The sequence below is a fragment of the Aythya fuligula genome, chromosome 17, assembly GCF_009819795.1.
Source record: "Aythya fuligula isolate bAytFul2 chromosome 17, bAytFul2.pri, whole genome shotgun sequence".
In the NCBI taxonomy this organism is placed as follows: domain Eukaryota; kingdom Metazoa; phylum Chordata; class Aves; order Anseriformes; family Anatidae; genus Aythya; species Aythya fuligula.
Window position 1 is genome coordinate 8,844,380 of NC_045575.1, and position 12,478 is coordinate 8,856,857.

At 37.2% G+C, this 12,478-nt stretch overlaps 1 protein-coding gene across 3 annotated transcripts in view; it reads left to right on the forward strand.

Annotated features, from left to right (window-relative positions):
• Positions 1 to 5,441, forward strand: part of SPECC1L (sperm antigen with calponin homology and coiled-coil domains 1 like) — a 67,678-nt gene extending 62,237 nt beyond the window's left edge. For all 3 annotated transcript variants that reach the window (XM_032199028.1, XM_032199025.1, XM_032199026.1), the window contains one exon: positions 315 to 5,441. In XM_032199028.1, coding sequence (XP_032054919.1) covers positions 315 to 404 — 90 coding nt within the window. In that variant the 3' untranslated portion in view covers positions 405 to 5,441. The remainder of the gene's footprint in view (positions 1 to 314) is intronic.
• Positions 5,442 to 12,478: the final 7,037 nt, after the last annotated feature.

Sequence of the window (12,478 nt, forward strand, 5' to 3'; positions counted from 1 at the left end):
AGGGGTTGGTGAACAGTAAAGTCATGATGGCTAATTGTACTAAAAGGGGCACAGGTCAGTATTCGCTGTTAGCTATTTTTCTGACTTGAGATTGAAATGTCTACCTGCAGGTATCCTGTTTATAGCTGTTTACATTCTGAAGGTAATAAACTTGTATGGAGGAATTTTCTTCCAGATGTATGAGAATTTTCTTCATCAGTACTTTAGATTGTGGAGCCTTTCAGATTTGCCATTACCATGAATTTGTAAAAATATTACCGCGTTCCTCACGAGGCTGTTATTCCTGATTTTGACCAATCTGTTTTCTGTGACAGGACATCAATGAAATGGTGCGAACTGAACGTCCAGACTGGCAGAATGTCATGCTGTATGTTACAGCAATTTACAAATACTTTGAAACCTGAAACCCTAATAATTGAAAAGATTCATGGGATAGAACCAACATTAGCTACCAGATGGAAATCTTACTGAAATGCTAATCCCCATTTCACTGAAAACTGGCAACATTTGAGTCCCTTCAAACTTGAGTGACACTGTTCTGGATTGCTTCAGATTGCTTCAGCTACTAAGCTTGGAAACAACTGTTCGAAAGCAAGAACTTGTTGCCACGCTGCTTGGAATAACCCAAGTTATTAAGCTATTCAGATTAATTATGTAGCCTAAAGAGCCTGGACTACTGACGTACTGCCTTTCCAGCCAGACTTCCTGAAGCTTTCTTTCCTAAGAGAGTGAGGTGAATAGATTCTCTAGCATATAGGAGACTGAATGTGCAGCTAATGCTTTGAGAAGGAAATGGATAACATGGCATCATATTACTGAACTTTCTGTAGTGTCCTGATACCACAGAGTGTGAATCTTCCACCCATGGCCTATGGCACCCTAAGACAGTAGAGTTCTTAATGAGGATTTAGTTACTGCCTTTACTGCTATTTCCCTCCTTCAAAATGTGCACAATATTCTAGGAAAACAAGCTTTTGTTCTATAACAACAACTTGAGTGGAAAAGTGGTCTTGATACCTCGAATAATTTGGCACAGAAGAACTCTTCATTCTAAAGCTTCGTTATAAGCCTACCTCTGTCACAGCGATGTGGCTTCCAACTCGATCTTACGGATTGTAAAGACTAGCACGTGCAGCTCCTGGTTTTCAGGGTACGCTGTACTTAAAGGAATCTGTCAACCTCTCTGTGCTTCCATGATAACAGAAATGAATCAGTAATCAACCCTTGTTTGGCTTGTTCTTTCCCCTCTTCCTTCTTTGCCTGTATAGCATGCACAGCTACCCCAGGCTTTACTTCACAGCAATACAAGCAAACGTCATGGATATCTGTGGTAGAATTTTGGAACTGGGATAGCATTTCCTCTGCAGAGAAAATACTTTCAATAAGATGTAATAATGAAGTAGTTTGTCTCAAAATCCAGCTTTGCCATGTTTCCTGTGTGTTTTTTCGTTGATGTCACACATCTTCATCTGACTGGCAGAAGGTGAGATGTTCTCTGACAAGAACTGTGGAGGAACTAATGAAACGTGTGAAGACCCAGCAGTCTTGAATATTGCGTGGAAAAGACTCACTGTCACAAGGAAGGAATTGAGAAACTTTAGTTTTGATCAGCTTTTATTTTCCTAAAATGTACCTGAATTCATGTAACAGCTCTCGGGCAAAAGAGTTCAAGTAAGTGCCTTAGCTATCATTGAATTGATACATCCTGGCACTTCAGGGCTTTGTGCAGAATGCTAATGTCTCAGAATGATTTCATCTATCCATTTGTCATAAGCTGTTAAAATGTTTGTTGTAACCTTGTTTGTCAAATTAAGGGAAAACTTCACTCTGCCATTGCTTCTGCCTCCTGTTTTTCTGAATACTTAGCAGCAGTTAAGCCACAGTTGAACATGTCTTATTAATATTAAGCAGAAGCCTACTTTAGAAGTGAGTTCTGTACCAACTGCTATTTATAAGCACATGCTCTTTCAACACAGTAACCCTGTTATTAAGAAAATTAATCTGCCATTCCTATGGTGCTCTTATGACTGTTAAGGACAGTTTGAATGTCATGGATGTTAACCCAGTGAATGCAACTCCGCTTGGTATCTGTGAAACTTCATCATGGTATAAAAGCACAGATTTAACTCAGAATTGTTGCCAAATCTCAAAAGCTATCATTTGAAGAATGTAGCCCACGTGAAGAATAATAATTCAGCAGTTAGCATTAGATAAAGTTCCTTCTTACAGTGCTTGCACTGACAGGTCCGTAACACAGTAAAAATGTGCCTGTGAGAATTATGAAAAGTTGCTAAATAACTACTTAATCCACATTGAGGGTCTACAGAGAAGTTTTCAGAGCAACAGTGTCTCATACATCCTTACAATTCTTTAGACCGAATGTCCCTAGAAGTAGCTAGATACCCTCACATTATCAGTTGGTGCATTTGAAGAGCCAACACTATCTAAAGACAATTGTTGCAAGAGGGGCTTCAAATGAAGAATCTTCATTAACAGATTTTAATAAAAGTCTGAAATACAATTTCCTCTCCCGTATATTTCTTCCAATATTTTTATTTTACTTCTTCAATTAAGTCTCAAAAAGAATATTCCTATAGGAAATACCCACTCTTGCTGTTTCACATTGCATCTCTTACTAAATTCCAGTTTATGCACATTTGTGCTTAAAAATTTCTGCTCTTCCCTTGAACCAGACAGCCTTGTCTGTGATTCTTATTCATTGCCATATATTTTAAGAAAATATTTTTCTAATGAAAAGGACAACATTTCTTTCTCTAAATCCACTAATGAGCAGCTGAATTTTTAAGCTGATCTTTTTCTATCTAATTGTCAACTTCATTTACCCAAAATACTGTACTAGTCCTTAACCAAAATAACACTTAATGGTATAGCCATTTGTAGAAGGGGAAATCGCATTTTTCAGATAACCTTCATTTGAAAGATGAGCTGCTAGTCTTCAAAAAGAGAGAGAAGTTACGAGTAATTATAGAAAAGATCTTATTTTGAACTTCATAGCTCTGCAAACTTCTTCTTGGTGTTGTCTGTTTGATTAAGCCTCTATCTGTAAAGGAATACTGGGCTCCATAAATAGATTTTTTTTTTTTTTATAAAGATATATCTGAGCCTTTACGAATAAAATGCCATACAGCTGTCCAAGTGACCATAATGAAGCAATGAAAGATATCAAACAAACATAATACCCTGCTGCATTCTTCTACATGTTTTTCTCTAAAGGTTCAAACAGCATTTAATTTTTCAAATAGAAGGATAGCTGTAGCCCTTCTGGATGTGGGTGATACTGTTCTACTTGGTTCCTACTTACACTTAATCCTGAAACAGCCTGTTTTTTGGTTTTGTTTTGTTTTGTTTTTTTACATATGAAACAAGGTTTTTGCTGATTTACTTTCCTCTGCTTTTCAGTCCAGAAAATATTTCAGAATGTACTAAAAAAAAAAAAAAAAGACAAATATTTTATCATCCATTTATATTACTGCATTTTAATATGTGCCTTGCAAATGCCTGTGCTGTAGTATATCAGGGTTACTCATTGCCAGCTGCAGGGGTGGGGGCCAAATTGATTTGTCAAGCATATTGTTGTAGATACAGCTATGTAATCTTCTGGATCCTGTTTACTGAAACACTTTCACAGACTACAGAGATGTCAGGTTAGAGCCAGATGTGCATTGGGGTTGGCTAGATGGTGCAAGATCTTAAACAATGAACTGAGCAAACACTTGTGGGGTTTTCTTCATCGAAAAGAAGGGATGGAAAGAAAAGTTTAATGTTGGTAATTGAGGAAAATTCCTATCAGTGAATGAAGTTTTGGTACAGAGTATCTAACAATAATGGAATTGCAGTGACTTCAGAATGATTTACACTTGACTTGGTTTTCAGTTCATTTGGTTTGATTCAGTTTGATGTGGTTGTCTTGTATATTTAAATGGAAACACTAATTCAGTATCTCTGTTGTGAATCTTGGTGACCATCACAAAAACCTTTCCTTCTTATGCCTGAAAAATTGTGCACAAAATTTTCCCTTTTAAAATTGTGTTTGTGGATAGATCATCCAGAATATAGTATTTATTTACTACATATTCTGATTTAAAAGTAGGTTTTCGTCTCTTTTACGGAAAACGTGTTTCTCAAGTTACATTTATCATTTATTAGATAATTACTGATGATTTGTCTCCAGTTTTGTAAAATATTCCCTCTCTTTGTAAAATATTCCCACTGTTTTTGTGTTTATGGGAAATCTGTTGTCATGCTTTTGTTCATTCTTTTATTTGCCAGAGCAAAACAAACTCAGCTTTGATGCGTTGGCTATTAATGCAGCAGTTGCTGTTAATGCTGCTGGCTGCAGGCAGACTCTGGTCGTACCTGCTCAAGGAGAAATAAACACTTGCTCTGATGATGCACACTGTGCAGCAGTTTAAACTGCTGAGGATTTGCCTTAAGCAATTTGTAGCTGTGACAGTTCTCCTTGGTATCTCCCTTCTGTTAATGATCTCAGTGTTAAATTCTTTGGTTTTTCAGTTTCCTGATTTAACGCTTTAGACAGTTAAAAACTGACCATTTGGATTCTGTTGCATCTTTTGCAAAACATCACTTTTACTCAAATCTATCAATTTCTATACAGTTTTGACCTGAGTACAAATTTTATTTTAGCATAGTTCCAAACAAGATTATTTGGGAAGTTGGAGATATGGAAAACTTCTGGGTGTGCAAACTTTGTTCTGCTTGTGACCAGCTTGGGAACGCTGTCTGGTTTTAGCTGATATGTGACAGTCTCTTCTAAAGCTGCCCCTTCTGGCTGGCTGGCTGGCAAGAAGTTATGCACAGGCTAAAGTTAAGCCTTTAAAACTGTGTTTATATGACTCATGTGGTGACTTTACCTCTTATTTGCCTATTACAACTAACACAGTCACAGTTGAGCTGCAGGCTGCCTTGAGCAGGAGCTATTAGAGGGCACAATTCTTCTGGGAAGGAAGCCAGTTGTATACCTGACACCAGTTTTTGCCTATTATGCGAAATACTCCTGCTGAGGTGGCCTAAGAAATGGAATTTTAAAATAGCGTTTGTGTACAGGTTGATTTAACTATGTAGTTTGTTTGTGGTCCTTCCCTTGACTTGGCAAATATTTATTTCTGTGTTATTTTTATGTTCTGCCAAGCTCAATTTCTGCAATCCCTTTCTTAAGCTAGCATGAGTGTATGAAGACTTAATAAAATTAACCAGTTTGAGAAATGATTTGGTGGGACATGCTGTTAAAGCAGAGTAGTCGTCCATGGGTTTTAGATGTGGTGCTGTGCTTTCCAGGTTAGTGTGTGTTGATTGTAATTCTCTGTAAACGCCAGTGATAGAACACCAGTGCTAGGACCCACGGGAACCGTGTTAAGCTGAGGCAGGGGAACCTTAGGCTGGACATCAGGAAGAGGTTCTTCACCGAGAGGGTGGTTGCACACTGCAGCAGGCTCCCCAGGGACGTAGTCACTGCACCAAGCCTGTGAATTTCAAAAGCGTTTGGGCTGTGCACTCAGTCACATGGTCTAAACTTTTGGGTAGACCTGTGTGGTGCCAGGAGTTGGACTTGATGATCCTCACGGGTCCCTTCCAACTCGGGATATTCTATGATTCTCTGATTGGCAAAATACACTAAAACTGCTCAACTCTTTTCTGACTTCCTTACCTCCCATATGGGCTGCATCATCCCAGGGGATCCATCAGGTGTTCCTGCTCCAAATTTACCAACACCCCGGATGTGTTGCGGGTTCATAGGCATCTTTCAGAACGTTTAATTGTCCCCATTTAGAAAGGTATCTCTAAGAGTGTTTCTGCCTTCAAAGGAGAGTGGCTAGCTGGGTTTTGGATTACTCTTTGGCTTGCTGAGCTTGTCCAGTCCTTTGTTCAGCTAAGTTTTTTTTCTGTATGTTCCCTATGATTTCAGCATCAATGTTGAAGTATGCTTGGTAATTGTCAAATCAATTATGTTGAGCATCTGGAATATGTAGCAAGTACACTTCTTGATAACTAATACTAAATAACTAAGGATCAAGTTTTGTACACTTCTGATTTCTGTTAATGTTGACAAGAAAATGTCTTTTTTTCCTTATGTGCTTGCCAGTTTTTGGGCTACAACACCCCTGAACTCAGTTTGACGAGGCCCCTATCCTGGGCTCCATAAATGAATTCATTCTGTGTGAATAGACATGTTCCTTCACACTGAAACTTCAGTAACACCTACAAATACTAGATGACTTCCTTCCCACTGACATTCATCTTTTACTTGGAATATTCTATTCCTTACTCTTAGGCCGCTGTCTGCCAGAGTTACAGAAAAAGTTGCCATCAGTTTCAGCAGGACTTGTGGATTTCAAAATGGTAGGGGAAACTTCTTGCAGCATATTGTGGCAGCCTGATGTTAATAAGCTTGTTTCATTTTAATTCCCAATTTTTAGGGGGTTTCAGTTTAGTCGACATCACTTACTCAAAGCTGAAACGTGGCACATTTATTCTCCACTGGGAAGTATGCTTCTGTTTAATAATATTTTTATGAGATTGTATTTATGGAAACTAAAAAATGTTGTGAAGCTAGTTTTATTGCACTTTTCTAAGGCTTTTGTATTTCGCATAGTGTTCTAGAATATGAACAAGTTGTTTGGGGAAGTTAAGGTTTGAAACTTACTCTGCCCCTGCTTAGCAATGTATTCTGTGCATTTTCATTCTAGTGACGTATGTATTATTTCATTTGCATGTGACGTGGGTATTTATATGGTAGTTCCGAAGCCCAGTGGACATTTCCTGCTGCAGAGGAGCCATTGGCAGTCCTGGTTCCACAGTTCATGAACTGACCTGTTTTGACAGTAGACTGCATTTGCAATAATGGGATAGCTGATTTTTATTTTCATGAGCTCTTTCAATAAATGGGGAAAAAGAGGCTCTTCTTTTTGTTCCATTGTTGAAGTTTCTCTGGAGGCTTTTACTGGTTTCCAATGATTACATATGTTCAGCTAGGATGATTACTTGGGAATCAGCTCAGTAAAGAGGGCACGAGTACACGTAACATACTCAAGTAATTAATCCTCATAACTTGCAACATTTCAGTTTGTTAGAAAATTGTTTTTACATGTATAGTAGGATCATTTTTACTATTTTTAAGTAGCACTTTTATACTTATCTGAAGGGTTTTTTGAACAGAAATGTCTTCTGTATGTTATCTAATGGAAAGAAAGTATAACACTATGAAACAAAACATAGAATAGCTAGCTTCCAGACCGTCAGTTCACTTTAGGTCAGTAATGATCAAGAGTTGTTCAATGTCTACGAAATATATCAGTGATCCCATTTAATATTGGGCAACTCTCCAGATCAAAGTCAGAAGGGCATTAATTGGTACCCTCTAACTCATGGATGTGAGGGTACTTTCAGTTCAGGTGTGAGGCAGAATTGACAGAACAGTGTGATGAATTTTGGACTTCATGAAAAAACAAAATTTTATCAATGTCTCAGTCTAACTTCACAGCGCTATATTGGATAAGGACTAACCTTGTTTGAATAGACACCACAGCCAGTACTAATATCTCCTAAATAACTAATTTAAAGCTCGTTTTCCATGGCCTTTAAAGATGACGTTAAAAAACAGTAGGTCTTAAAAGCTCTTCTCTTCCATCCTGCTTTCCTGATTTGTGTTGGTTTTGTACTCATTTGAAACACATCTGTTAGACTGACCCAACAGCACGTCTATGGGTTTAATAATTCTCATTCTGAACAAGCACTTTTCTCTATTCCAAAACCCTTGCAAATGGTTTACTTGCACATTCACATACATTGATGTTTTACATAAATGTGTCTTTATATGTACATATAAATACATACACGCAAATGTTTGTGTGTGTATATGTACATATGCAGACTTTTATTAAAACTGAACATCTTTCAAGAAGTGCTTGAGTCTTTAATATTTAGGGTGGGGTAATAGCTTCTGCATTTAAAAGATAAGGAGGAAAAATATTTTGTTTCTGGTTAGATCTGAGAAATATAGTTTTGAGGAAAATTTGGAAGTGTTCAAATTGTATGTCACTCTGTTTCTGGTTTGAAAGGCACAAGCTGTTAGGTATTGGAACTTAAAAGGTCAGCAAGCGTATTTTAAGCTAAACCTTTTGGAGGACCAATATGCTTTTAGTTTGCAAGGACCACTAAAGATCTGGGCATTTACTTTCTACATAATGTATTCTGTATGAGTATTTAGTATGTATGCCTTCAATTTGCCAATGTTGCCATGTTTTCTTCTTAATTATTCATGAAATAAAGATTGCAAATAGCAAAATGTGTCTTTGTTTTCTTGAGTGAGACTGCCACAAAAAGGGATATTTTAACAGCATTTCTGACACTGATTTTTCAGGAGTAAGCATGACAGGAAGTAGTGTTTGGAGGTTTATGTGCCGTGGATGAGAAGTACAGACCAATGATTTGCATGCCTATAACTGCACGATTTTCTGGAAGTCATCACTGTTTTGGTATACCGGCATACTTTGATATCTACCCCCAAAGAATTTTAAATGATAACATGGTGAATACTCTATATGAGGTATGTATTTAAGGCATCTGCCTAGTCTGGATTAAATATGAGCAACAGAGAAGGGAATTCTAGCAAATATTTTCAATTTAGGCAACTTCTTTAATATAGAATACATAATGCAGGATTAAAGCTGTTTAAATGTTATTTAGTCCAACCAAGTAAGGCAATGTGTTCTGTCTCACAGGAAATCAGGGGGGCTGGAGGGGAGCTGGGGATTTTATCGCTTGAACACATCAGTATATTTAAAACAGATGCCTAAAAGTAAGATTTCCAGGTGAAAATAAAGATTAGAACACCTTAAATGTAATTTGTTCTCATTCATCCTGGATGGTAACTGTTTTTAAATTCAGTTTTATCTGAAATGGTGTAAAAATAGTTACAGAGCTTTAGTCTTGAGCGCTCTGAAATAAATTTGTTCCAGAGGTTTGGGTTGGGATCCTCTTTATTTTGAACTTTGTGCTTAAGTTCACTGGTTAGTGGATGTGTTTCAATTCTATCTGTTCCTTAAAGGTGTTCTTTTTTTTTAAGGTTTGGTATGTTCTCTGTTCAGAAATGCCTTTGACTCAGTAATGTTATTCTGCAAGAAAATGTCTTGCTTTTTTTTTTCTGAGGTGAAATATGCTCACTGAATTTGAGTGATTTGAGAACTCTTCTTAGTTCTCAATTTATATCCTGTTTTTAAGTATGGGTCTTCAGTTTCCATACTTAAGAGTAAATGTTTTAGCGTGTAGTAAAATCTTGTGTCAGAAAGTAGATGTTTTTCTTCTCTGTAGCAAGTGTGTGACAGTATTGTAGAAGTGACTTGTACACCTGCACTCCGCAATGTGAAGGTCAAGACAGAAGCAGCGGGCAGGATGTAGGCCAGGCCTGAGGTATGTTGAAACGATAATGTCTACATGATCTGTGGAGCTGCAACTTTTCTTACCCATGGTCAAATAAATAGCATTCCCTAACCAGAATTTTGTGTTTTATTTTTTTTTAACCAATTTTCTTACAAGCAGTCACTAGATAATTTGGTCAAAAATGTAGAACTAGTGCCATAAGTGTGTTTAAGTTGAATGTAATAAAATCAGTTAAATAATTTGGAAGGTTGTACTGTAATGAACCGCAGCTATCTGGAGTAGTAAAATAAAAACCTCAGAAGCAACAGCGTTATAATATTCCATTGTATTATATCAGAAAAGCTTAGACTGGAGTCATGGTTGCTCGTCACTTCAGTTCTGTACAGGAAGTAGGTTAGTATTACAGAACTTGCAGCTCAAATTCTTATCAAAAGAGTTTTATGGTGACTTTGATCATAGACAGAGACTTGGGTTATGTTGTGTGTTACGAAGTCCCAGTGCTTGGACTCACCCCTCTCCTGTTTGTGGTTCCACAGAGCACTTACTCAAGACGGGCTCGTGAGGATGTCAATTTTTCCCAAATACAATTCTTTTCAAAACACAGATACTAATTTAGCACAAAATGCTTACTCCCTTCTCCAGATGGGAAGTTATTAATAGCCAGCAGCTACTGCTAAGACAGAAAAATAATAATCCTGAATTCTCTGCACTTCTTTGCAGTGCCTTTCCCATTGTTCACCCTTTCTTAGCTTCCCTCACTTAGTGTTTTGCCCAGCTTTCATAAAAGCTAGTATCAACAGTATCTTCTTTTGGGGCCCTGCATTTGTGTTTTGGTATCTTAAATTGGTATGTTTTCTTTTTCATTTACAGTCCTAATGGTTGAGTAAGGTATAGTATTCATTAAAATTGCTCAAAAAGTAGTGAGTATATGGTTGAAAGCTCCAGTACCTTCCATATAAATTAGTGCTTGATGCTGCAGCCCAGCACTATGAAAAGAGAAGTTAGCTAATTAGCCTCTCTATTCCTGGCAGCTCAAGATTAAAGGAACATTTATTTATCTAATTAAATTGTTTTTATTATACTCTTTTCTCATAGAAAAGTTGCTCTGAAACTTCTCCTGTGCAAGTCTTTGTTTAGAAAAAATCTATGATTTAAAAAAACAAAGTAAATAAATGACTGATGCCATCAGTCCTATTCTATGTTAAGGTTTTTATTAGTCTTCATCTGTCATTGCCCTCTATATCACCATGGTTTTGTTGAACGCTGTTTATAGAAGTAAAATTTTGTATAAGAAATTCCCTGTTTGAAAAATAAGATCTCAACTTCTTTTAGATGTTCTTTGCTCTTTAGGATATTCAGTTCTTTGGAGCCTTCTTACCCTTATTGTGAACATAGGGTTGAATGCAGTAGAGTGACTTATTTTTACAAGTAGACTTTTGCATTGATTATATAGTGTGAGGAAATACTTGTACTTCTTTCCAATGCTGTGCACAGCTCGCTCCCTTGTTTATGCTTCCTTTTCTTAAACCGTTTTAGACTCTTCACGCCAGAAGCCTCAAAGTTAAGCTCTTAAAAATGAAAGAAACTTGAGAAGGAGACATAACAGTCTGGAGACAAATTCACTGAGCTGTTGACAATATCATATTTTTCAAAAATAAATAGCCCACAGAGTACTGAAATGCCAGTATGTTAACACTGTGAGTCTCTGGGCTGGGCAAATTCAGATTCCATAGACTGCAATGGAGTTAGCCTAGGGTAAAGCCTGCAGTGCATGTAACCAGTCCTATTGCTTTAAAAATAAAATCGCAATGTTGGAAGGTTTGAGTGTGAGGGGTGCTGAGCATCTGTAGTTTTGCACTTCAGGAGCTGTTAAAGTGTTCAGTCCTTTCAAAAAAATCTTTCCTGAAGATGGGTGGTTTAAGAATAATGTAGCAGGAATGCTGGTCCAGCAGAGAAGTAACTTAAAGGGAAGGCATGCAGCAATTTTGTTTATGGCCAGAGGTACAAACATTATAAAAGCATTGGAACAAGTGCTAAAGCACTAACTGAACTTTATAAAGGTACCAAGTTCTATCATTTTGCACAAACACTTCAAGCAGGTCAGAGTCGCTGTGAGCCTGAGGAGGGAGTGGTGTGCAACAGGGTCAGTAGCTGCTTTCTGTATCTTCTGTGTTGTAACAGGAGCTTGGATGTACACAATGTGGATTTTGTCAAGTTAAATAAAGGTTGCCCTCTCATTGCTCCTTAGAAAAAAAAAATGAGAATAGTGTTAAGTGAAGAGGAATCATCTGACTGCTTCTTGCTGGGGCTTGAGCTCCAACAGTGTGTTGTATAAAGGTAACTTCTATATATTATTATAGAAAATAAATAGCTGTTGCTCTACAGCTCCCACGTGATGATTCATGCTACCAGTTTTCCTCTATTAATAGTCTACAAAGAATGCTTAAATTTAGATTGAACTCCATCTCGTTCTCTGTCACGCTGAATAGCTTTTGAAGAAATGAAGCCAGTCTCTTTGGGGAGTGCCTTTTATGGAGACTAGTCCAATTCCTGACTTGAAACTACTGAAGATCCTTCACTGGTTCCTGATGTAAGTGCAAATGGCAGAATTTAAACAGGGCTGTGGATATGGTTTTACATTTCCTTGTGAGCACAAATCTTACCTTAACTGTGGCTCGTTTTCCTTAAGCTAATCTGTATGCTGGAATTAAACCATTTGTGAGAAGGCTTTTGGTCCTTTGATTTTTTTAAAGGACTCCCTCCTCAGATTTTTTTTTTCTTATGTTTATTTTAAAATTGCTAACAAATTTCATGTTGAGCAAGGTGAGAGAAATAATTACATATATATATATATATGTAATAGTTTTTTAATATTTAAGGATTTGCTAGTGTTTCCAAAGGACCTCGAATAACCCTGCCTCAGTCTCTTCTCTTAGACTAAGCCAAGTGCCTTTCACTGCTTTTGGGGAGTTTCAGGCAGTATTTGTAGGTATGGGATTACATACAAGTCCAAACATGTCATTTTAAGTGTCTTCTATACCAACATTGCTTATGTTTGCTA